Here is a 26,515-nt window from a genome sequence, read left to right on the forward strand (position 1 = left end):
AAGCTCCGAGGTGACATAAATCCAAAGGAACTTTTCTTGGTTGTTCTATCATCCAAACAAGAATCTTCTCAGGCTTCTAGAGAAAAGTCAGTTTTTAATGAAGCTTGGGTCTTCTTTGCTGTCTGTGCCCCATGGAGCCCTTTTCCTGTGGGTCTTATTTCAGGTTTGTGATGATGATTTATTTTCTTTAATTGTGAGTTGACTAGAGAAGGAATGAGAGCAGGGACTGGGATTTATTGTAATCACCACAGCAGTGGCAAATTTCTAAGTATAAGATTTGTGCTTAAGGTCTTAAGTGATTTAAACATATATCCCTCGTGTGAAGGATAGGCAAGCACTGAGAATGCACAAAAGTCACCCAATATTCACACACAAAAGACATACACACATACACAGGACTGATACAGGGGTTGTAATTAGCTTGCCAAGTGGAGGACACACAGGTGCCAAAGCAATTCTTTTTTTTTTTTTTAATTTTTTTAAATGTTTATTTTTGAGAGAGAGAGGCAGAGAGACAGAGAGACAGAGAGACAGAGTGTGAGAGGGGGAGGGGCAGAGAGAGAGGGAGACACAGAATCTGAATCAGGCTCCAGGCTCTGAGCTGTCAGCACAGAGCCCGACGTGGGGCTTGAACTCACGAACCATGAGATCATGACCTGAGCTGAAGACAGATGACCAATCGACTGAGCCACCCAGGCACCCCAGCAATTCTGATTATAAACCCAGTACAAGGTGACTCCCTACCATAATGCACCTCTCATCAATTGAGCGCTGTTTCAAAATTCATAAGTAGAGATCTCTCTCTCTCTCTTTTTTTTTTTGGTTATAGATTTTGTCTTTGTAAAAAAAATATGCCTGGAAGAGGGTGTGGAATGTGGATGATCCCCAACAAGTCCTTAGTGGACTGTGTTGATAAATTTGTGAGCTCTTTCCTGAGAACTGCTTTTGACAATTGAAGGTAGAGCATGCATTAGGACTGTGAGTTGTTTGGGGAAGGGGAATTTTTACCGAGACTAGAAATGGGCACAAAAAGGAAAGATCAGAGGCTGTGAATGAAACCTCACCTGACCTCATAATTTGGCCTCTGTGGTGTGGTAGAGTGTGGTTCTAAGAAAAATAGGGCATCCATGGTGGGACAGGAAGCAGGGACAGGTGGAATACTCAAGGACCTGATCCTGTCTGTCATTAAGTTACATTGGAGAGTTGGGCCTTAGATAAACTTCTGAAGAAAAAAAACACTGCTTCAGCTTTCTCTTATTTCTGTCAATCAGTTCTCCTCACTTCCTCCCTATATTAGCCTCTCTTTTGCCCCTTACAGGCTCATCTAGCTCTTAGCTGGCTTTTTCTCTCTCTCATTCCCTCCCTAAATTATATATATTTTATGTAGGTTTTCTTTTCTTTTTTTTGCCTTTATTATTATTTTTTAATATGAAATTTATTGTCAAATTGGTTTCCATACAACACCCAGTGCTCTTTCCAATGAGGTGCCTTCCTCAATGCCCATCACCCATCCTCCCCCCTCTTACCCCCCATCAACCCTCAGTTTGTTCTCAGTTTTTAAGAGTCTCTTATGTTTTGGCTCCCTCCCTCTCTAACCTTTTTTTTTTCTCCCTTCCCCTCCGCCCATGGTCTTCTGTTAAGTTTCTCAGGATCCCCATAAGAGTGAAAACATATGGTATCTCTCTTTCTCTGTATGACTTACTTTACTTAGCATAACACTCTCCAATTCCATCCACGTTGCTACAAAAGGCCATATTTCATTCTTTCTCATTGCCACGTAGTATTCCATTGTGTATATAAACCACAATTTCTTTATCCATTCATCAGTTGATGGACATGTAGGCTCTTTCCATAATTTGGCTATTGTTGAGAGTGCTGCTGTAAACATTGGGGTACAAGTGCCCCTATGCATCAGCACTCCTGTATCCCTTGGGTAAATTCCTAGCAGTGCTATTGCTGGGTCATAGGGTAGGTCTATTTTTAATTTTTTGAGGAACCTCCACACTGTTTTCCAGAGTGGCTGCACCAGTTTGCATTTCCACCAACAGTTTAAGAGGGTTCCTGTTTCTCCACATCCTCGCCAGCATCTATAGTCTCCTGATTTGTTCCTTTTAGCCACTCTGACTGGCATGAGGTGGTATCTGAGTGTTGTTTTGATTTGTATTTCCCTGATGAGGAGCAACGTTGAGCAACTCTTCATGTGCCCGTTGGCCATCTGGATGTCTTCTTTAGAGAAGTGTCTATTCATGTTTTCTTCCCATTTCTTAACTGGATTACTCATTTTTTGGGTGTGGAGTTTGGTGACTTCTTTATAGATTTTGGATACTAGCCCTTTGTCCGATATACCAAATATCTTTTCCCATTCCGTTGGTTGCCTTTTAGTTTTGTTGATTGTTGCAGTGCAGAAGCTTTTTATCTTCATGAGGTCCAATAGTTCATTTTTGCTTTTAATTCCCTTGCTTTTGGAGATGTGTCAAGTAAGAAATTGCTGTGGCTGAGGTCAGAGAGGTTTTTCCTGCTTTCTCCTCTAGGGTTTTGATGGTTTCCTGTCTCACATTCAGGTCCTTTATCCATTTTGAGTTTATTTTTGTGAATGGTGTAAGAAAGTGGTCTAGTTTCATTCTTCTGCATGTTGCTGTCCAGTTCTCCCAGCACCATTTGTTAAAGAGACTGTCTTTTTTCCATTGGATATTCTTTCCTGCTTTGTCAAAGATTAGTTGGCCATACTTTTGTGGGTCTAATTCTGGGGTTTCTAGTAGGTTTTCTATAAACATTTATCAAGGTTTTTCCATGCGTCAGCCTCTTTGCTAGGCCCTTATGATTTAATTTATCCCTCACAACAGTCTTATGGATTATTATCATTATTCCCATTTCACAGATGAGGAAGGGTGAAAATCTGAGATGAAAAAAATGTTTTATGAGCTGCTGCAAGCCAGGTCTGACATTTGGTTCTAAAGATACAAACATGAATAAACTTAGTTCTTACCTGTCCCGGCTCAGGGAGGTATATGGATGGTCACAAAGACAGCAAGATGTCAGGAGGAGCTTCAGTGGATCTAAGTCAAGATACTAGGACTTTCTGGCTAATGTCCATTAGGGTATGAGCTGGTAATGATTTGAGATCCTGTTCCTTCTAGTATTTTGGCATTTTGTTAGGGCATACTCAAGAAATAAAAATTCTCTGATATGTGGATTTTTTGGTACTTGATAAATTTAGTGATTCATATTTATTTCCCTGACCTGGAATCAAACAGGTTTGGGTGAGGCTGCTTCCTCCCAGGTGGAGTAAGGAACATTTTGGTCAAACTTGCTCCAAATACTGTTTTGGGAGCACTTCAGCTGAGAAAAGCCGTGCTGGGGACTAGGACTTATATGGAGGTAGCTTATTTCTGGAAGTGATCTAAGGGAAGAGGAAGAATGAAGCAGGGAAGGATGGAAAGCCAATCCAAGGCAGGCCATTACGGTGTTTGCCTCAATGGGAAATTCACAACCCATCTCTCTGAGGCCCCGTTGAGAATCCATGAGGAATGGAGCACTAGAGACACGGAAGAGCAGAGCATTTATCCACTGACTCCCAGGGGTGTTAACTCCTTCACACCTGCAGGTTTGCACATGCACCAGAGCGGCTGGGGGGATTCCAGCAGACAGTCTGTGTGGTGGCAGAGATATCTGCCAAAGCAGTCCAAAGTGGTACAGCTGGTGAACTGCGCTTCTTGACTACAACTGCGTGCAGCCAGCTGCCACAGCAACAGCAGAAGCCAAAAAGATGGGCTGAAACGAGGCAGAAACAATGTCCAACACAGACAGCCTGGTGATGGGACAGGGCCTTGCAAAATTGTTCAGAGCAGAGGGTAGATGATACCACAGCTATAAGGCAGGGGCCACATTATGTGATTTTTACTGTGCCAAAAAGTTTAGAAAGGCCTTTTGCTCCATTTAACTCTTTTTTGAAAGTCCATACTTTGTCCTTTGTCTTACTGTTGTCCTTGGAGTTAAAGCATCCTGTCTGAATTACAAGACAGAACATTGCCTGGAGGGACTGCTGTATTAAGCCACTGATGTCTGATAGTAGCCTGTTAGACTAATTGGTCTTCCTCAGCACATCTGATCATGTCATTCCCCTGATCATGCCATTCTTCTGTTCAAAATGTTCCATGGATTCACACTGCATACACATTTCTTGACATGGCATTTAAGTCTCTCCCTACTATAACCCTGGGGTGCTGTTCTAAGTTTGATGTCCAATTATGCCCTTTCCTTGTGCTCTGCATTGTACTCAGCCAAGTCAAAGAGCAGGTGGGCTTCTTTTAGAAAGGCTGGAAAACCCCTCCAACTGGAGAAGTTAGAGATTCAAGTCTGATTCCAGACTCCACCACCAACCAGCTGTGTGACTAGCTGGACCTCAGTTTTCCTGTCTGGGTGATGCAGGGTTGGAGGGCTAGATCAGTGAATCCCAAACCTGGCTAAACACCCCAATCACCAGGGACAGATTTAGAGGTAAAAACAGATCATAAAGTTCTACTTCTGGGATTTGAATTTATTATGTTTGGATTGGAGCAGCAGTAAATGCACTTTTAATATGCATAGGCTCATCTAACTCAACTGTTAGGACTAGATGGTTTTTAATATTGCTTCAAATCTGAGACCCCAAAAGTGTGAATTAGCTGTCACTGGGCTCAAGCAAGACACTGAGATACTGAGGCACGGTGGGATAACTTCTGTCATGAGGGAGAGTTAAAAAAGAGCAAAGTAAGCAAAATAGGGACATAAACATTGGTGGTTTGGTAGGAAGAAGGGAGTTCAAGCTACGAGGTCATCAGAGTCAGTATGAGCTCACTGGGAGCCTCCTGAAAGAGAGCTGACAGGGTAGAGGGCAGGGGCCATCAAAAATTCCAACAATTTAGCAATTTTGGAAAAAATAGTTCTTAACTGATGGGGATTTTTCTTTACTGCTAAACTCCAATTCCAAGGGATTACAAGGAAAGTCTGTTTCTCCCTGAACTAGATATTATGGGATTTCTGTGATAAACTGAAATTTAAGTCGTGTATGGAATACCCTTCTCTGAACTTGAATAGCATTTTACTTTTACCTTTTCTGTATTTTATCATATCTTTTTCGGCATACTAAGTTCAGTGTATTCTATCTTATCTTTTCCAAGAGATTGTCAGACCCTTGAAGGCAAGAACCCTGCTTACATATTTTATTATCTCCCATAGGCAGATGTTAAACACAATTACTAAGAACACCAGATTTGGAGTAAGATGAACCTAGATTTAATACGGCCTTTTTAATTTAACATCTGGTGAATTACTGCACCTCTAAAACAGGAGTGATTAAACCAGTTCATAGGATTTGGGGGAGAATTAAAAGGAAGTATTGTTTGTGAAATGATTTTGGATCCTGGACTGCTGGGGTCGGTACAGAAGTGCTAGGAATGTTTGGTATATATAATAAGTTCTCAATAAATGGTAAGTGATTATTTTTGCACAATGCTTTGCATTTTACTGAGTAGATGTTAATTGGAAAATGAATAATTCTTCTAAAAGCCCATTCAAATATTATCAAGGGTACAAGCAAATATTCATTTTTTTAAAAAGTTAGTTTCTAGGGCTGTGATCCCGGGGGATCCTCTGACTTTCTACTTCTAATCAGGTCCCCAGATCTCTAAACCTAGAAAAACACTGCTCAGTCTCCTGTCACCAGCTGGCACTGATTATAGGTAAGGATCCTGTCTCCCTTCTACAAACTGGAAAATAGCCTTGGGGCAAAGCCTCCATGAAATATCACCTTCTTTAGCGCAGAACAAATTCTAAGGCCGTCCAAATTCTGATCCTTCAAACAGGACAGGAGCTAAAATGGTCTGTGCTTTGTTCCTTTATCTGTGTTAGCATTATAGCCATTTATCTGTCTGAACAATTGAGGATAAGAACAGGACTGAAAGGCACAATTGAGGCTCTGGGCTGAAGAAGGGTGAGTGACTGAATCTGGGCTGAACTTTTCCTAAGTCCCCAACCTCAGGTAGTAAAGGCTTTGGGGAAGACCCTCTCCCATGGGTGACCATGGAGTGGAAACTCCAGGCACAGTGGGCTGGCTCCCACCTCTTAAGCGGACTCTCCTCAGGTATTGGCCCGAGGTTTTATAATCCTGAGCATAAGCTGGAGTTGGAAGGACACAATAAATAGACCAAAGACCCAGGAGACTCCTGAGCTCATCCTTGAGACCCTTCTTCCCAGCAGCATCTGCCCTCACCATGGAGAAAGGTCCATCCTCCAGAGGGTACTCTAGTGGCAGACTCCTTAGGGGGCTGTGAGAACAGACACACAGGCATCCCGAAAGGCCTTTCTGCAAGTCCAAAATCTCTTTGTGTGGATCAGGCTTTCAAGAATGGGAGGAAGAAGGGGCCTCTGTCTCTGTCTCCCTTTCTAAGTGACTTTTTCCTCTTGTTTCCACAGAATGCCTTTAATGAGAATGGCAGCTGAGAACTCCTCTGTGACAGAATTTATCCTTGCAGGCTTAACCAACCAGCCCGGACTCCGGATGCCCCTCTTCTTCCTGTTTCTAGGTTTCTATGTGGTCACTGTGATAGGGAACCTGGGTCTGATAACCCTGATTGGGCTGAATTCTCACCTGCACACCCCCATGTACTTCTTCCTCTTCAACTTGTCCTTCATAGATTTTTGCTATTCCACTGTTATCACTCCCAAGATGCTGATGAGTTTTGTCTCAAAGAAGAACATCATCGCCTACGCAGGGTGCATGACTCAGCTCTTCTTTTTTCTTTTCTTTGTTGTCTCTGAGTCCTTCATCCTGTCAGCAATGGCATACGACCGCTACATCGCCATCTGTAACCCACTGGTGTACACAGCCACCATGTCTCCTCAGGTCTGCTCGCTTCTTCTGTTGGGTGTCTATGTGATGGGGTTTGCTGGGGCCATGGCCCACACAACATGCATGGTGAGACTGACCTTCTGTGCCAACAATCTGGTTGACCACTACATGTGTGACATCCTTCCCCTTCTTGAGCGCTCTTGCACCAGCACCTATGTAAATGAGCTGGTAGTTTTCATTGTCGTGGGCATTGATATTGGTGTGCCCACAGTTACCATCTTCATTTCTTATGCCCTCATCCTCACCAGCATTCTCCATATTCGTTCCACTGAGGGCAGGTCCAAAGCCTTCAGCACATGCAGCTCTCACATAATTGCTGTTTCTCTTTTCTTTGGGTCAGGGGCATTTATGTACCTCAAACCATCCTCTCTTTTACCTATGAATCAGGGGAAAGTGTCCTCCTTGTTCTATACCACCGTTGTGCCCATGCTCAACCCGCTAATCTATAGCTTAAGAAATAAAGACGTCAAAGTTGCTCTGAAGAAATCATTGAGCAAAAAGACATTCTCTTGAGAAAGGGACAATACTTAGGAAAGCGTTTTTTTTTTTTTTTTTCTTCTTTCCTTATATAATTCAGGTTCCATTGGTTACATAGAGGAAATTTTAAGTCTTTCTCGAAGTTTATCCTCCCCATTTTATTTATCCTTAAAGCTATAAGGTACTCAATATTTAGAGGATCTTAAGAATCACTTAATTCAGTTCGCTTATGTTTCTGAGGATAGGTCCAGGCTTATGTACCTTCTCCAAGGTCATTCAGTTACTCAGCAGCAGAACTGTGACTAGGATGTAGGCTCTTGATTTCTAATTCTAGTGGCCTTCCACTATGGCTCACTTTCTTCCTCCATCAGCCCTGGAAGATTTCATTTCAAATGTGAACTGATCTAGGATGTTAAGATCCAGTTCTATCTACAGAAATTTCATGCAACTTTTCAAGGGCTAATTTTAAATACCACATTTTTGCAGAGAAGGTAGGAGGTACAAAACTTTGTTGAGATGGTCTTGGCTAAATGACCAAATTCTTCAAGAATTTTGCAGAGTACATGGTGGGGAGTATGCTAGGACCCAGAGAGCAGCAAGCATGGTAACTCCTCAGACAGTAGTGTGGAGCTTCAGGGACTTGGACTTGAAAGGATTTGGTCATGCTGGCTGGAAGACCTTATAGAAAGTATCAAAGTTATGAAGTACAGGTTTGAGGAATTTTTCCCACACAGCCATTTCCTTGTTTTCAAATTGTGCTTTTAACACTTGGGTGGAGAAGTCTGAAGCTCAGGGTGGTCAGCTAAAAATCTGGAGAATATTTCAGAACCATAGAGAAGACTTTGTGTTAAAGCCAGTAATTAGGTTAGCACCACACAGCTGCCGGTCAGCAGAAGAAATGATGACTGACTGTTATGGTAATATATATGACAGAGACTATGCGAGGTATTCTCTCTGTGCCTCTCTAGATCAACTTTCTGCCTCTGTGTACCTTGCTCCAAGTCCTGGGAGGCATTCCCTAATGGATCTTGTCAATGGGCTCCATGGCCATCTGGTTTCTGGTTGGGTTAAGCCAATGGCGGCATCAGCAGAGAAAACCAGAGAAAAAGAGGAGCATGATACTATGATATTTATTTCCCTGACTTTCTTCCAGGGGGCTATAGTCACTGAATGCCTATTTCCTCTTTTGTCTCTTCATTCAAAGGGGTGGTAGTGTTGTTTCTACTAGCCTTTACAATACTTTTGGGGTTTCTCTCAACCACTCTTTTGCCTGTACCCATGCAAATAGTGCCCTTGTTATGTTTTTCAATTACTTTGTTTCAGGGGATCATCTGTTTTCTGCTGGGACTCTGATTGACACACCTTCCAGCAAAGGGTGGAAGGATTATACAGTTTAGGTTTGCAAATCCACAGCCTAATGGTACTGTGCAAAGGGAGGTAGAGTCGCTTTTTGGTTTAAAAGGAAACTGTAAGTAGTAAATATTTCTTTGAGAAGCAACGATACGTGAAATGCTCTGAAAATACTTTTGATTTATGAGATTCTTTTTAGGAAAATTCTCTTCTATTTGTAAAAATAAAGTCTGGATGGATATAGAGTTGTATCATTAGGGAAGGTACAGATCACTAAGAGTGAGTTCAAAAGAATGACTGTGGTGGAATCAGGGAACTGTGTTTAGATGGCACGGAACAGAGAACCATCACAGAATTGGAATGACTGGGACAGGGGAGATGAGAAGAACAGCATAAAGTCTCCGAAAAAGCAGACTAAGGAGTTGGAATAAAATCTGAACCCTCGCTTTTACTGAGCAGTTCTGTGACCTCACACGAGTTAGTTGATGTCTCTTCCTTTAAAAAAAATTTTTTTTTAACGTTTATTCATTTTTGAGAGACAGAGGCAGAGCACGAGCAGGGAAGGGGCAGAGAGAGGGAGACACAGAATCTGAGGCAGGCTCCAGGCTCCGAGCTGTCAGCACAGAGCCCGACGCGGGGCTCAAACTCACAAACTGCAAGATCATGACCTGAGCTGAAGTCGGTCGCTCAATGGAGTGAGCCACCCAGGTGCCCCTGATGTCTCTTCCTTTTTAAAACAGTTTCCGCAGGATTGTTAAGAGAATTAATTATTTCTTTCTCCATTTCTCCATTCTTTCCACATCCCATTTACAATATGTATTTATTTGTATGTTGACTGGGCAGTACATATTCATGGTATTTATAATTATTACCAAAAAATGATCAATGAAAGGAAGTCTCCCTTTACTCTACTTTTCTTGTCCTTCTGTATCCTCCCCAGGGTCTGTCACTGTTGCTTGTTGGTTGTATGTTTTAAGAGAGTCTTTCTATGCACAGTGCCTGTCTTAGCCAAGATGCAACAGGGAGTTACTCAGATCAGAGGGCTGAAAGCTATCAGCAGAAGGGAGGAGGGGGAAGGGACAAAAGCAGGGAAGGAATATGCTTTGTTTTGCAGAACTAGCAGTTCCTGACAAGGAAAGGCCAGGCTAGGTGTTTCCCCTGGTAGCCCCTTGCCTGGGCCACTCTGAGCTGGTCTGGAGCTGAGGACCTGTGCAGGGGCCCCCAAGTTGTCCTGAAGTTACCTTTAACTCATTACAATACTAAGATCTCCTCTTATGGGCAGTTTTCCACCCTATTTTAAACATACAATGTATTCATTAGCATGTTGACACGCCAGACGTGTGCAGTTGAACCAAAGAGCCCAAGTAATAGAGATTGTATTAAGTTCCTTATTGTATATGCAAGCTCCCTGCCCCTAATATACCGAATAAAAGCTTCCTGTACTAGCCCCACAGGGAGACAGTGCTTTGAGACCTATCTTCCTCTCTCCTTACTTGTGACAAGTAGTACAAAGTTCTTTGCTTTCAGCCCTTTCTTGTGTTGTGTTCAATTCAGTGCACACCAAGTGGGAAGCCTCTTGAGTTCCGTTACACCTGCATATACATACACACAATCTTTTCCTTGTTTTCAAAGTCTATGAGCAGTTCCTTTAAAATGTAACTACCAATGAAAAGGGGGAGAAGGGGCTGTTATTAGATAAATAAATGAATAAAAAAAAGCAGAAAAGGAATATATGAAGGGTTGTGGGTACCCAAAAAGAGGCAGAGAGAAAAGCATAATGTGAAAGCAAGGGAATGTCAGCTCTGGTTATATAAGTGTGTGCCCCAAGACACAGCTCACAGAATTTGGTTTTTCTGTTCTCTTTCTTCCAACTTGATTTTTATGATTGCAAAATTCTAATATATGGGGGTATATCTCATTAACAGCTTTCTACTACTGTATATTATTTTGTTTTTCCAAATTACCAATAATGCTTAGCATACTTATTCAATGACTCTTTGAGTTTTCCCGAATGAGGATAAATATTTTAGATTGGGAATTACTGAATGACATGAGATTTTGAATATTATTTCAAAATTCCTTCTTGAAAGTTTATCTCAATTCACACTCTTACTAGCAGTATAAACAAACTCAGACTGTCTACTCTTGGCCAGATTCTGTACTAGTAAGGGTGCCACTCATAAAAACTGATTACCTTTAATTTTGATAGTGCTGGAGTTGTGTTACTGTCTTCTCCTTTTATTCCTGTCTACTTCATAAATTACTTGTGGTATCTGAATGGATAAGGGAAAGAAAAGAAAAAAAAGAAAAGAAAAGAAAAGAAAAGAAAAGAAAAGAAACGAAAAGAAAAAAGAAAAGAAAAGAAAAGAGAAAAGGAAAGAAAAGAAAAGAAAAGGAAGAAAAGAAAGAGCAGAATTGAGACTGCTTTCTTCTGCCTTTTTTTTTCCTCATATACTCCCTATAGGGGAGGGAAATAATTTTCCCTCTACCCTTCTAGATTCTTGGCTGAGACTCCCCTGTGATAAAAGACTGATTAACAGGAGAAAAACAAACAGAACTTTAATAACATGTATACCTCCTGTATACATGGGAGATACTCAGGAAGAATGGCCCAAGCCATGACCTTAAATACCATTTCCAGCTAAAGACAAAAGAGGATGCTGTTGGGGAGGGTCATCAGTTATGAAAGGTTATCAGATAAAGCACAATAAATGAAGGCATAGTTGCTGTGCAGATTTAAGTTGCTACTAGACAATAGTTTCTAGAGATTTAGTCATCCCCCTCTTCTTGGTACAGAGGGAGAGACACTCTTACACATAGAGATTTCCCTTATAAATATTAATTTCCCTCACAAAAGGGCTACTTCTACTCAGTTTTCAGAGCTTCTTCTATGCCTTTGTTTTCTTAAAATTAATCAGATCAAGATAACCCTTATGCCAAAGATAAATATTTTAGGGTAGCAAATTTTACTCTACTTCATCCCTTTATTTTTTAAATGGCTTTTCCTTGGCTTCATCATAACTCAGTAATCTTTTTTTGAGCCAAGGAAGGGAAGATACTCTGGAGTTTTACTTTTGTGATGATCTATTGTGAGATGACTTTGTGGAATAGCTTTCTGTCACCTCTCTGCTGGTTTCAATGTCTCTACTCTGTGTTCTCAGAGCATACTGTACTTAACCTATTAAGTGTTGGTCAAAGTGTAGGGCCACTGATTTACTTTTCTGTATACATATCCACTACAAATTAGACTGTAAGTTTTGTGTGAGGGGAGTTCCTGGTGTCCATTTTGATTAATAACCCACACCTAGTGGCTATAGCAGAACCAGGCTCTATCTTAGATTTGAAAGCCCCAACTTTCCACTCCTTTTTATGGTCAAGTATAGTGTTGTCAATATAAAATGATTAACTTAAGCAAACTCTAAATCACTATCAATTGAACACTGGCTCTGAAAGAAATTTTATAAAATACCAACAATTATGTATTCATTCTGTACTCTCCATTTTCACTCATATCCCAGAGACAACACACTGAAGAAAAACTTATACAATGAAAAAAAATTATTCATGTAAGAAGCTCCCATTTTCCCCAGAATATCAGATTAAGCCAGCAAGATTGTGTTCAAAAGAAAAATTAGCATATTGCTATTTTTCTTTTTAATGTTTATTTTTGAGGGGGGGGGAGAGAGAGAGAGAGAGAGAGCGAGCATGAGTGGGGGAGGGGCAGAGAGAGGGAGACACAGAATCCAACACAGGCTCCAGGCTCTGAGCTGTCAGCGCAGCTGACATGAGATCATGTCCTGAGCCTAGGTCCATGCTTAACTGACTGAGCCACCCAGGCGCCCCCAAAGATAAACTAGAAAAAGTTCACCAAGACCATAGACTGATTCTTCCTTGTTGACCTTGCAGGGCACAATACTGTTTTCTCAGAGCAAATCTTCCTTTCTTTACTGTCACAAATGAATATATTCTATAACCTGTCAGATTGTTTCTGGGAACATTTGATGATATAGTTTTTGGAACTTCGCAATTTCCTAGTAGTTTTATTGAGGAAAATTACTACTTTTCCCCTTATAATGAAAACAAAGTTGTGGGAAGATATTTTGAGACTATGAAATGTCTTGTTTCTTTTCAATTTTTCACACTCTAGTTTTAGCATCCATTGATAATTCTTGCCTGAATCAATACTACTCTGATGGTTGAAAAGTAGAGATTTTTTTACTCCATCAGTCCTTCATTTGCTAGTTGGTACTTTGTCAGGAAGAACGTTTCCTTCTGTATATATTTATCTATTCACTCATTCATCTAGTTATTCATTCATATTATTGTGGACTCATGCTTTCTAATTTTATGTAATGGATTATGATTCATTATTGTCATTGCTTACTTTGATGCTCAATTTGTCCCTGATTTGTCCAGTGGGAGCCTCTTCATGCAAGTTCCTATGTTCTTTTAATATCTCTCTATTAGATTTTGAGCACTTTGTTGCTTTACAGAAAAACAATATGTTTCAGGCTTATTTTGTAACTTCCCTGCCCCAGCACTGGTTCTATTTAGAGACAAATGGTGTTTAAAACCAAAATATGAATGGTAGGTGGAATGAGCTGTATTTAATGTAGTTCTGCAAGTAGGTATTTAATGGGAGAATATTCGTGTTTATAAAATATTCATTTATATGTTTTCTTCCTTGAGGATACCTGTCTGTGTACAAGTGATAGACCTGGTTCCCTGTGAATAAGCCAATGCTCCATGTCCCAAAGTCAGTGATTCCTGAGTGTCATCTGTGGTCCCCTTCTCACCATTTTTTACTAACTCACATGACAATCTCTTTAGGTTCCCATCAGTGACTGGTGAGACCACATGAAAGGAAGAAATAGGCCTGGAGTGGGAGGGAAAAAAGTCCTAAGACTCTTGTCCACACAATTTGGTTTTGATACCATTCTGTCTAGCTTCCTTAAAGCTAGGACTCCTAGTCCCATTTGCTTCCTTCCTTCATATTGTATCTTGCTTGCAGTGACTATGCACCCCCTACTTTTATCCTAACTTTCCAGACTTCCGTGACTTGAGAATGAAGGTGGACGAGAGTTCCACATTCAAGGGACTCATGTTTTTCAAACCCCAATATGACATTTTGGAAACTTTATGTCTTTTGGACTGTACATACAAGTTCTCGCGTAATCTTCTCTACAAGTTAAGGAGCTTGCTTAAGATTGTACAGATAGTAGGTGGTGGAGTAAAGAATTGAATTTAGACTGTCTCATTCTAGAGCCTATACTCTTACACTTGCTGCCTTCCAGAGGCTCAATCTGTGTGCCTAAGAAATAGCACATGTGATGCACATCTATTCATTTGTGCAATGTCCAAGTTCCTGCTGCCTTTGAGCTGAGAAAGTTGATATATTCACTCTCATTTGGAAACAATGTGCCTAAAAGGTATGTCAAGAGGAAGACCGTAAAGATTTTTCTCTTCATTTAATGCACTACACTAGTAGGGTCAGTAATATAAACTTATGTGGGACCTGCTGAACTACTGTAATAGGAACTGGGCAGTAATACATGTAGAAAATGTTTATTTGAGGTTGTATTTCAAACCTCAACCTGGTGATCTAACACATGCAGAGAATGTAATGCCTGGCAGATATAGAAAGTGCTAAATAAATGTTGAACGAATCCTTAGTGAGACCTTAAAATACTAAATTAGTGTTTTGTTTTTAATATAATTTTTAAAAATAATTTTTCTTATATTTGCAAAAGTAATGCTCAAGTATTATGGGAATATATAAAAGTAGAGATAAGCAAAAGATTTTTAAAAAATCCATGATCCTACTACCTAGAGATAACTACTCAGGATTTTGGTGTATATTTTTTCAGAATATTTTTCTGTGTGGGTAGTTGTGGTGACTTAGACCATTTTGCAAAAACTACACACACACACACACACTATACTATAGTATAGTTTTTTTTTGCAAAAACTATGTGTGTGTGTGTATATATATATATATATAGACACAAATGTGATATTAAGTACAATTTTGTAACTTTACTTTTCATTCTGTAACACACTGTAAACAGCTTTCCATGTGATTAAATTTTTATCAAAATCATGATTTTCAATGACTATATTCATTGCATTTAAAGCTAAAAGATCAGTGGAATGATGCAAAATGTTGCTATTTTCTGCACAGAAAGACATTGTTTTCTTTTTTCCAAAGAGTTTTTTTTTTTTAACTGTGATATGTTCATCTGATGATCTCAAATTCCTTCTCTAAATTCTAAGAGTAGATTTGTCTTTGATTTACTCTTAGTGTCAATTCTGCATATTCCTCCCACTACATTAGTTCAGTTTTCCTGGTCTCCATCCTTCTTATCTTTTACCAAAAGTCAAAGGCAAGTCTAGAGATTCTAGCCTTATTTATGCTTCACATTTCTCTTTCCCTAGTGAAGAAGACTCTACATCCCAGGCAGGTAGTTAAAGAAGCAACCCTTTGTCTTCCCCCATATCCTACCCACTGTAACCCAAAGGAAAGGAACAATTTATAGGACTCATGAGAAATTGGGAGAATGAACTTATGTGGCTCAGTGTGGCCTAGCCACCTTCTTATGGCCCCTTGCCCCATTTCTGATTAGGACAGGCACATTCTCAAGATCCCCAATCATCTCTTTCATTTGTAACCCTTCTCCTTTATTGGAGAATACCAACTGTTGACCAGCTTGGTTTAGACCTATATTCATTAATTTAGTTTGTAATGGGCCATGAAGGAATTATAAAGTCCTATTGTACATCCAGGGGTCTTTCAATCAACTTTATCGGCAATAAAACTGGAATTTTTTTTTTTGGTCTGACATCTGTGTCTAATTTCAGAAATGGAAGAGAGATATGATTTATTATTATTACCCCTAACCCTTCTCAACTTTTTCCTACCCCTCTCTGCCATGTATACAATAATTCAAGTCTCACTATCATTTGCCATTCCCCAAATTCACACTGCTTTTTTCCCTCTAATGGCCTTTTAATTTCCTTTTGTGACTCCCTTTGCTCAGAATGTCCTCCTGATTTTCTCTGCTGGTAACCTTCTACTTATATTCAAGCCTAATAGCAATGCATTTCTAAAACCATATCATAAAACAGATTGCATATTTCCATAGTAACAATGTAATAATTGGAGACTATTTCTGAATAAAGATCTAGCACAAAATAACCTGTTGGGGAGTTCTATTTTTTTTTCAAAATTTTTTGAGGAACCTCAATAGTGTTTTTCAGAGTGGCTATACCAGTTTGCATTTCCATCAGCAGTGCAAAAGTGTTCCCCTTTCTCCACATCCTTGCCAACATCTGTTGTTGCCTGAGTTGGTAATTTTAGCCATTCTGACTGGTGTGAGGTTGTGTCTCAATGTGGTTTTGATTTGTACAAAATAACCTGTTACAAAAAATCAAAGACATACTTTCTAGAATACTCTATAATGATTTTTTGGAGGAAAATGATTTCCCAAGTTTTAAAAAGTGTACAAAAAGCTATTCCATGTATTGATTTTATACAAAATATCAAAGGCAATACAGTGAAGATAGAGTCCACAAAAAACAGAACCCTATCATGACATTGCCCAATTTAAACAAACGCTAGTTATTTAATCATTAATAAAAATAGTTATTGTGCCATAAGCTGCCTTAGATGTTAAATATAATCCTCTTTATTATTATTATTATTATTATTATTATTATTATTATTATTTTCTAAGGCCTGTATTACATTAAAAAAGAGTCATCGAAGAATTGAAAGTTTTAAAAACTTTGTGTAGGAGTATGAAGAATAATCTGTGGAATCGGAGATACTTGTTCATTTATCCTCCAAACCACATCCAAACATTTCCATGAAAGGGGAAAAATCATTCAAAACAGAGCAAAACTTTGAGGGAGAGTTTGTTACATCCCTCTAAGAAGGTGATTTTTGCAGATGTGTCCGCCTTCATCCCAGGGATAAATTTGTCCCACAGCCTGAATGCTTTCTCTGTCTCCACTCCCCGTGTACAGCCCCATGAATCTCCAGTTTTTATTATACAAGCCAGAGTTGTTGACTGCAAACAGCAGAAGTTATTCTGGTTAGCTTTGGCAAAAGAGGGAGTTAATTGGCAAGAAATTGGGGGTAATTAACAGACTCTTAGAGAAGGCTGGGGAACCAGCTTCTGAAGCTAGTCAGGGGAAGCCAGGTGGTAGAACCACAGCCAAGCTGTACTGCAGAACCATCTGGTTAGGCTGCACTGGGTATCACCAATACCTAATACTTGTTATCAATTGGTAGTTTTTCTGTCTTTGTCTTTGACAAAATGAAATATAAATTGTTCCTCTTTCTTGTGTCACTTATTCCAGACTCAGAGTCCTGCATGGGAACATCTGACTGGCTGAGCTCAGTCTTTTGTTCTTTGGGGAAGTTTCACAGAAGGAGGCTGAGTTTGGCTTCAACCAAGGGTCACACAAGGGCAGATTCCCAAACATGGAAGGAGTACCAATGCTGCACAGTCAATATTTCTACCTAGTTATGTATAAGCATCTGTTTATTCTAGGTATCTAGGTATATATCTAGATTATATATTTAAAGGGCAGGGATTGTGTCCGTTTTGATGGTTGCTCTTTATTCTCAGAGCGAAACACAGGCCCAAGAATGTAGCAAATGCTCTCTATCTGTCTATTGGACCTTCACTATTTTTACATTTCTTAAGTTACATTTCTAACTCATAGTCTTTCCCCCCCATCCCCCAGGCTGATGCCAACTTTGGATAATTTCTTTAGATCTACCCTCCAATTTACCCATTATCTCTTCGCCTGTGTTTAAGAGGCTGTCTAACATATTTATACAGTTCCTCATTTCAACTATCAGGTTTTCATTTCTACAAGCTCTATTTGATTATTTTAAAAACCTGCCTTGTCAATTTTTATGGGGCCTTCATTACACTTCCAATTTCCTCCCCCCCCACCCTTTGAACACGTTAAATAAATTATTTTGTATTCTGTCCCTGATAAGCCTAATGATTTTGCAGGTCTGGTTCTATAGCTTGTGGTTTATCATTTAATGATGATTCTCATTTCTGGTGGCTTATTTTGTGTTTGTTTACTGCTTTTCATTAAGAGCTCATGATCCCTGGATAGTTATCTGGGGAAATTCTTTGATATCTGGAGCTAACTTGTATTTTCCAGAGATGATTTTTTTTTTGTTATATATGTAATATGATTTTTAAAATTTATTTATTTATTCATCCATCCATCCATCCATCCATCCATCCATTTATTTGCCTGAAACACAGAGGTTGCTAGAAATTCTCAGAGGATATTTTATCTCTTTCTCTTCCCTAGAGCCGAGGCCAAGTCAGACACATATCTTTGCCTTCTTCCTATGCGGGCTTTTTTAAATTCATCTACTTTAGCCATGGAAGATGTTTCTTTTTGGGGACCCAGTATTATGAGTCAATAATGGTTCCAAACTCTCAGGCTTCCAGGATTCAGTCATAAAAGGATTTATCCCAGGATTTATCTCTTGGGTCCTGCATAGGCAACTTAATTAACACCCAACTCTGGGCCACAGGAAATCTACTAGTTCCCCAAGGACAAACTCCAGGTCCAGTGCTTGTGTGCCCCTTGGATACAGATCTTTTCTGTTTTGCTCTCACAGGTATTCACTTAGTTCCTGCCTCATCAAACATTAACAGGTAGAGGATTTTTATATTTTACTCAGAATTCTTAGTTTTGTTCTATCAGGGGAGAATTTTCTGAGCATAAAATTTGCAAGAGTGCTGGAAATAGCTGGCCTTAATAAATACTTATTGGATGATGAATCAATGAGTAAGTTGATTCTACTCTAATAAATAGAGATCATGCCCATTCTTCCATTGCTGGGCCATTGCCATACATCTGTCAAACTGTTATTCAAGAGAGAGAAATGTAGCGGATATGAAATTATGTGTACTAAAAGCAAATAACTATTTTCTTCATAAAAATAAGCCTAAAAACATCTAACTACAGAACTGAAAGGAGATTTTCTGAGTAGTAAGGGGGAATTGGATCAAGTAGTTCAAACTTGTACTAAAAATTCCTCTAGCCATTTCCCTTGAGTATTTTCCCCTGATGTCTACCAACTAGCATGCAGGTCCTAGAGGGCTTCTGTGCCCTTAATATTGGATAAATGACCATAAACTTGCTGTCCTGTGCTATGTCTTGAGGAAAGGCCGGAGGGTTCCAATATGATTGTCCTGAAGTCTAGAAGATGACAAAAGAGAAATAGGAGTGGAAAGAGAGGGAGGGAAGGAGGGAAGGAGGGAGGGAGGGGGAGAGGGGGAGAGAGAGAGAGAGAGAGACAGAGAGACAGAGAGAGACAGAGAGAGAGGTAAAAGCTGTACCCTGTTAGGACTGAATCTTGGAAGCCACGTAGCATTGCTTCTGCCATGCTCTTTTGGAAAAATCCTAAGTCCTTGCCTAGATGCAAGTGTAGGGAACATAAATCCCATCTCTTTATTTGAGGAATGTCAGTCCTATTGTACCAAGAACATGTGGGATGCAAGGTGTGTGTGTGTGTGTGTGTGTGTGTGTGTGTGTGCGCACGCGCGCCCACATGCGCACTGGCATGGCCATCTTTGGAAAAAACAAAAACATCTTCCATATACGTGTATACTGTATAGTTGTTGTAAATATTATGTTATATTAGAAAACATCCAGCATAATGTCAGGTACTGTAGTTGCACCATATGCATCAATTCTTTTACTTCTTGATTCCCTCCCTTTATATAAGAAATAAAGGGAGTTTTATCTTAAGAGATACAAGATGGATAAAAAATATAAAATGATGGTCCTTTTGCATGTGCCACCATACTGAGTTGTTAGGTCAGTAAATTCCCATTTTACAAGTTAGGGAATTATGGATCAAAGGTGCTTAGTAAATTTAGTGTTAAAGTAGCTTGACAGGATGATTTGCTAAAATATTAATTTGTTTTTGTTCTCCATTTATGTTTTAACTCAACATTTAATTTCAAGTGTAGCAAGGATACAGCTTGATGAATTTTTACCAACTGAACAAATCCATGTAACCAGTATCCCTATGAAAAACAGAACACTGTCAGCAACCCTGAGACATCCTTCATATATATATATATATCCCTCTCCAGTCACTAGCCTGGAGACCAAGCATGAATAACTGCTATCTGACTTCTAACACCACAGTGATTTTCTTAGTTTTGAAATTCATATACATGAAATCATAAAGTATGCACTCTTTTGTGCTTGGCTTCTTCTGTTTCATAATAGGTTTGTGACCTTTATCTATGCTATTAGCTTTCATGGCTATATGGAATTCTGTTTTATTAATACCAATTTATTACCCAGTTTACAGTTGATTGACATATGGCTTGCTTTCAGTTCTTGATTATTATGTATAATGGTGCTATGAAAATTCTTGACATGTCTTTAGGTAAAAACATGTATACTTATTTTTATGGGGTATGGACCTAGCAGTTGAATTGATGGGTCAAAATGTATGTCTATGTCCAAATTTGTTAAATATTACTAATCAATTTATTGTACTATATACCATGATATTCAACAATGTTGTTCCATTGTACCAATGGTTACAAGGTAAAATTATACTAATGTTTATTCCTTCAACCAATGTGATTCTTTTCCCTCTTATTTCCTTCCACCTATTTTAGGCAGGTAGTTCAGGTTTGTATTTCTCTGCTTTGGAGATTTTGGTTAGGTATAAATCAGAAACAGCTTGCAGCAAGTGTTCTTCCTATTTTTGAACCTGAATCTATTGAGATACAGTATTGGCTGGTCAGAAGGAGTAAGTTCAGTTAAGGAGAACTTTCAGGGCAAGAAGGGTGAAAGACAGATACTTCCTTAGCCAGAATGGGGATGGAGGTCAATGGGTCTAAGAGACAGTAGGGGCCAGAGGACCTGAACAGCTGCTTATGCTCTTTTTAGTAGGGTGACCATGTAATTTCCTCTCCAAATCCAGACACTTTTCAGAGTGAGAAAGTATGCTATTAATAATTATACAGGGATAATAGATGTAAATCAGAACTATTCCAGGAAAACTGGGATTATTTTAGGCAGCCTCAGTTAACTTACAAATGCAGTTGCTTACATGCCTTTGAATGTTTCTTAGAATATTCATGTAGCAGATCATATGGAAAGCAGCTTTGTCATCTGGAGAATGACAGGACTAAAACAGGTACATCTCCTATTACATCTCGGCCTTCACACATCTATAGAGTAACTTCATGCAGGTGTGTGTGTGCTTCCTTGCATATGTGTTGGTATATTTTAATCTCCTTATATATAGCAAAGGCCTGCCTGTGGCCCTTAATAGAGCTGAGGGTAGGTGGTGTTTGTGGTGGTGGTGGTGTGGTGTCTCCACTGTTCTGAACAGCTCAAGCTCTTAGAAACATTTTGTCTGAGGTGCTCTCTGTAGCATCTACAATTCTGATCTAAAATGTTTTGGTCCTATTAGCAAAACTCCTGCTGAAGATCTGGAAATGGTGGCTAAAATAAGTTTGAGGTCATTTTCCTTTATTTATTTATTTTGTTACTGTTTATTTTTGAGAGAGAGAGAGAGAGAGAGAGAGAGAGAGAGAGAGAGAGGAAGAGACAGAGTGTGAGTGGGGGAGGGGCAGAGAGAAAGAGGAGACACAGAATCTGAAACAGTCTTCAGGTTCTGAGCTGTCAGCACAGAGCCTAATGTGGGGCTCGAACTCACAAACCGTGAGATCATGACCTGAGCTGAAGTCAGATGCTAAACTGACCGAGCCACCCAGGTGTCCCAAGGCCATTTTTCTTTAAAGTCAACCTTAAGTACCAAGAGTTAATGAAGGAGAGGAAAAATGAGCCCCCACATTCAGCATGAATGGTATGAAATCCCTGGGGTAATGGGGAAATTTGAGTAGAACAACTGAGTCCCAAGATGCCAGCTAAGCAGCATTATCCAGGTTGTCAACAAAGACAGTGCAAGTCCTTCCTCACAGACAAGTCTCTGAGAAATTCCCAGGGAAATTGTCTGTAAGCAGGCCCCTGAGATCATCAAGTAGCATAAAGTTCTCTGTGATATGCCAGCTGGGGTTCTGGTAAAAATGAGAGTTGCTATTTTTTTTGCTCCTGAAGTTGATGTAGACCATCTGGGAAAATCCACAAACAGAAATCTTAGTCTATTCCCAGAGCACCTTGGTGACTGGGGTCTGTAAAAGGTCTGATTCTCAACACTAAGGGAATAAGAAGAGTGCACTTGAGGCTGCCTCCTTTATGCATGAACATCATTTTCTCCTTTGGGCTAATGGAAAAAAGGCTGCATAAAGCCCAGCACTGAGTGAGGCCAGGGAGAAGGAAGGTGAATGTCTGAATCCCATGTTTCCTTATAGTTTTCTTTTAAACCCACATCCAAGAGGTCCAGGGTATATTGGTCTCTTCTCTGCTCTCAACACTGACTTTGATGTGAGATGGAGTGGAGGGCTTAGAGGAAGAGAATAGGGTGTGCAGAGACAGGAGGGGACACTATTGGCTTTCTCTATAGGGGAGGGAGGCAGAGAATGGGTGGAGACAGTGAGTCACATGAGAGCTCCTGTCTCTCAGAGCCTGAGGCAGTAGGCTCAGGTTGTACTCCTGGCTCTTGTGATGTCCTTCTGTTAGTCCTTGGGCAGCAAATGCAGGAATTCTGTCTCCTCATCTCTCAAGAAGGGACAGAATTCTTGTGCCCAAGAATACACTCTAGCCCAGGGGGGCTCAGATATAGTCACAGGCATGTTGTCAATGGCTTGGCTGGGGGTGGGGGGGTGGGGGGCGGTGCATAGATGAGAGAAGAAAGTAAAGTAAAAAGGATGGACATCCATGCACTGGCTCATCTTCTAGAGCCTTCTTCCATCAGCTATGCTTATATCTATTATCAATCTATGTATTTTATTGTTTGTTTCCACAGACAGCTCCCTGGAAGAGAATGACTCTGAGAAACAGCTCCTCAGTGACTGAGTTTATCCTAATGGGATTATCAGAACAACCAGAGCTCCAGCTTCCCCTCTTCGTCCTGTTCTTAGGGATCTATGTGTTTACTGTGGTGGGCAACTTGGGCTTGATTACCTTAATTGGGCTAAGTTCTAGCCTTCACACTCCCATGTACTTTTTTCTCTTCAACTTGTCTTTTATAGATCTCTGTTATTCCTGTGTATTTACCCCCAAAATGCTGAATGATTTTCTGTCAGAAAATGTCATCTCTTACGTGGGATGCATGACTCAACTTTTTTTCTTCTGTTTCTTTGTCAATTCTGAGTGCTATGTGTTGGTATCAATGGCCTATGATCGCTATGTGGCTATCTGCAAGCCTCTGCTGTACACGGTCACCATGTCCCCTCAGGTCTGTTCTCTGCTCATGTTTGGTTCATATGTGATAGGGTTTGCTGGAGCCATGGCCCACACTGGGAGCATATGGAGACTGACTTTCTGTGATTCCAACATCATCCACCATTATCTGTGTGAAGTTCTTCCTCTCCTGCAGCTCTCCTGCACCAGCACCCATGTCAATGAGCTAGTGTTTTTTATTGTTGTGGGAGTGGTCATCACAATATCCAGTATTAGCATCTTCATTTCTTATGCCTTGATTCTCTCTAATATCCTCCATATTCCTTCTGCTGGGGGTAGATCCAAAGCCATCAGCACATGTGGCTCCCACATAATTGCTGTTGCTTTGTTTTTTGGGTCAGGGGCATTCACCTATTTAACAAGCTCTTTTCCTGCATCTATGGACCAGAGTAAATTTGCCTCAGTCTTTTACACCAATGTGGTTCCCATGCTTAATCCTTTGATCTACAGTTTGAGGAATAAGGATGTGAAACTTGCGCTGGGTAAAACCCTGAGAACAGTGCTCTCCTGATGGTTCTATTTGTATAAATTAATTACTGGTAAGCATCATACTTAAGTATCTTTTTATTTACAGGTGCAGAACTTTTCATCTTTTTTCTCAGCTAGGTCTTCTTTCCAGTTAACCACAAGTCTCTTGCTTATACACTTCTTGAAGATTATGCTATTTTGTAAGATTTAAGTTGGTTCATTGCATGCAATTTAGCATCTATTAAGTGTCTACTGTTTACTAGACTCTATATGGGGCCCAAGAGATAGATGAATAAGATGTGGCCCCATGCCTTCCATTCTTTTCTTGGTAGGCTAAATGGATTTTCCAAATAACATTTCTGGCTGGGGGATGGAGCAGGTGATGGTATGAAGGTCCAGGACAGTGAACTTATGTTTTCTTCAGGTATGGGAGTAGCTTTACCAAAGACCAATGTAGATACCTTGGAGCCATAAGTAAGATAGTCTCCCAGCTCATTGAGAAGTTGCTTGCCCAGGGAGATCATAAATCATCTCTTTAATGTACGTACTTGTACACATAAGAGAAGCCCTTGCACAAGAGTTCTTTACATGGTTTGAAATGTAAAGATAAATCAAAACTAAAATCTTTCATTTCCAAGTTTCAGAACACTTAGGGCTTGGAATGGTAACCATGGTGTAGGCGGTTTTGTAATTGGGCCAATTTCTTGGGCTCTGTATGCTAAGGCTGAAAGCAAGAACAAAGAAGAAATTTCACAGATTTATATGATTGTTAACTGCTACCTCTCCTCTATACTTCCCTGGAGATACTGTGTACATTATGGGGCATTTAGGAAAATTCTTTTATTCTTTAAAGTCGATTTAGATTTTACTGTCTCTAAGAATATGTATGTATTGATATATGTATGTGTGTGTGTTACAGTTAACTATTAGAGAATCAGGAAGAAAGAGGAGTCATATTACACTTTCTGCTTGCAGGGAAACTTGAAATGGATCCAGATTTTGAGTGCCAAAGTCCACTTTGTACTGCTCTGCTGAAGATTCTGCTATGCTATATTGAATAGTTCAGATTTCAAGGAATATACCCTTATAAACTTCCTTGAGTGTAGGCAGCAAGGTGAACCCAGGACCAGACCAACCCATGTGCAAAGATGGGCAGATGGAGACTCAGTGTGGCTAGAAGAATGGGGCTGAGTAGAGGCTAGAACTTGGGGTGCCCTTGAGAAGACTCTCTGTGAAGAGTATTTGGTACTTTTTTTGGATATGGAGAGAGTAATATAAAGTACTGAGTTGATGTACTTTTCTTCGCCTGTATTTCTTTACCTCGTCCATAAAATTGGATAGTTGCTCAGTTTGTATTGGTATGAGAAACAAGGCAGTAAGAAGTTAGTCCTTCTTGACATTTAGTTCTCTGCTGATACTCATGTGGAAGCAGCAGCATCATACTGAGAAGAAAGGTAGTTCAAGTGTTCCAGGTTTTGGCCAGAAGCATGCCAGACTGTGATGGAGTTGAGAACAGAATGGGGAAGGACCTGCAGCATGGAACCGACTAAGGAGGAGACAGAAGACAAACCTTATTTTCTCCAAATATGCTAACGTGAGGAGATCTCAAAAGAAGGTAGAAAAATCTGCTAAATATTTGGATTATACCTAGATTATGATAATCATACTTAACATTTACTGAGTATATACTATATGTTTGGGTACTTTTAAGGTCCCTTACCTACATTAAACTCATTGGAATTGTATTAATGCCATACTGAACAACTGCTTGTTGGTCCTTTGGGCCTAGCTGACTTCTACCCTCTGGAGGACTGTCTGTGTCTGGATATGTGGGGATCTTGGGGATATTAGGAAAGAGTAGAGAATAGGGAGAGATAAGAGCAAGTATACTATGATACAAAGAAAAAATTACCATTGGTATAAATGAGTAGGAACAAGGAATAAATCAGAACCATAAGGATATGAGTGAATGAATGAATGAAAAGGAATACTTATGAAATAAATGCATTAAATCCACAAAATATCCTTCCTTACACTCATTACATATGGCACTGGGGTGAGCAGAGGTAAAACATAAGTTTGACTTATGGAGATACTGGCTTGGATCTTTTGGAAAGCAGTCCCGTTAAAGATCTGAAATGACAAAACTCAGAGGTACTTTCCTGGTTCTTACAATAGCCAGATAAGACACATTTATTGCTCCTACAGGAAAGACAACATTTTGTAAATTCCAAAGACCTTCACTCCTCTCCCAAACCAAGGATAAGTCATCTTTCCTGTCCTTTTAAGGTCAGTGTTGAGGAATTGTAGGTTCTCAGTGGTCAACAGACAGGAATAGGTTTGGGGCTTCTGCTTTACAGTAACGGAGAGACCTAATTTGATACTCTGTGTCCAGTGTCCTCAGGTGAATCCCTCTGCCACAATACCAAAACCCTGTCACCTGATCTTATCATGACATTTTCATTTTCAGGAAAGGAAGTTTTCCCCTTTAGGAAGCATTGTTAAAGCTGGGATTCCTCTGGGTTCAGACCTGAGTTCACTTCTCTTCTTGGATCTTCCTCAGGCATCTCTCCATCTCCTCTGGCTTCAACAACCATGCATTTTTATGGTGACTCTTAAGTCCATAACTCTGGTCTTGGTCTATGATTATAATCTATAATCAATTTTAAGTTAAAAATATAAAACTATTATCAACATTGATGTCCAAATAGAATTATGTAATGATTAGGTGGTAAAATACTTTTGGATTATAAGAAAGAATAAACTGTTCTTGATATCTGCACATTCTCCTACATTCTAAATAGGTGGGGGGTACTGAGATAAGTGATAGACATCAAGTGTCAGGAGTGAGAGTCCAAGAAGAACTCTGGGTAGAGTTTGGAGGGCCGGGACAGGTGTTTCTCTGTATTCTGTGGAGCATATGGGAAGATAACTGTGATTATGGCTCATTGC

At 39.9% G+C, this 26,515-nt stretch overlaps 2 protein-coding genes across 4 annotated transcripts; both read left to right on the plus strand.

The window, feature by feature from the left end:
- The first annotated feature begins 86 nt into the window (after positions 1–86).
- On the plus strand, positions 87–7,402 carry LOC132661023 (olfactory receptor 8B8). The gene is made up of 3 exons (XM_078432898.2): positions 87–163; positions 5,654–5,720; positions 6,454–7,402. Exon 3 carries the CDS (start codon positions 6,455–6,457, stop codon positions 7,400–7,402), a length of 948 nt encoding a protein of 315 aa, XP_078289024.2. The 5' UTR covers positions 87–163; positions 5,654–5,720; position 6,454.
- LOC132661022 (olfactory receptor 8B4) lies at positions 111–23,606 on the plus strand. 3 transcript variants are annotated; one of them, XM_078432894.1, is made up of 3 exons: positions 111–163; positions 20,859–20,924; positions 22,659–23,606. In XM_078432894.1, exons 2-3 carry the CDS (start codon positions 20,880–20,882, stop codon positions 23,604–23,606), a joined length of 993 nt encoding a protein of 330 aa, XP_078289020.1. In that variant the 5' UTR covers positions 111–163; positions 20,859–20,879. The 3 variants fall into 3 exon arrangements, with proteins under 3 accessions (XP_078289020.1, XP_078289023.1, XP_078289022.1); XM_078432897.1 differs by having other exon boundaries at positions 131–163; positions 20,859–20,979; XM_078432896.1 differs by lacking the exon at positions 111–163 and adding an exon at positions 18,373–18,411.
- Positions 23,607–26,515: the final 2,909 nt, after the last annotated feature.

The sequence above is a fragment of the Panthera onca genome, chromosome D1 (genome assembly GCF_046562875.1).
Source record: "Panthera onca isolate mPanOnc1 chromosome D1, mPanOnc1 haplotype 2, whole genome shotgun sequence".
Taxonomy (NCBI): Eukaryota; Metazoa; Chordata; class Mammalia; order Carnivora; family Felidae; genus Panthera; species Panthera onca.

Excerpts from the sequence above, each read along its gene's own strand:
- LOC132661022 (XM_078432894.1), top strand. The coding sequence starts at position 20,880 with ATGGAAAGCAGCTTTGTCATCTGGAGAATGACAGGACTAAAACAG. Across the intron at positions 20,925-22,658 it reads GAATGACAGGACTAAAACAG|ACAGCTCCCTGGAAGAGAAT; the intron begins GTACATCTCCTA and ends TTGTTTCCACAG.
- LOC132661023 (XM_078432898.2), top strand. The coding sequence starts at position 6,455 with ATGCCTTTAATGAGAATGGCAGCTGAGAACTCCTCTGTGACAGAATTT.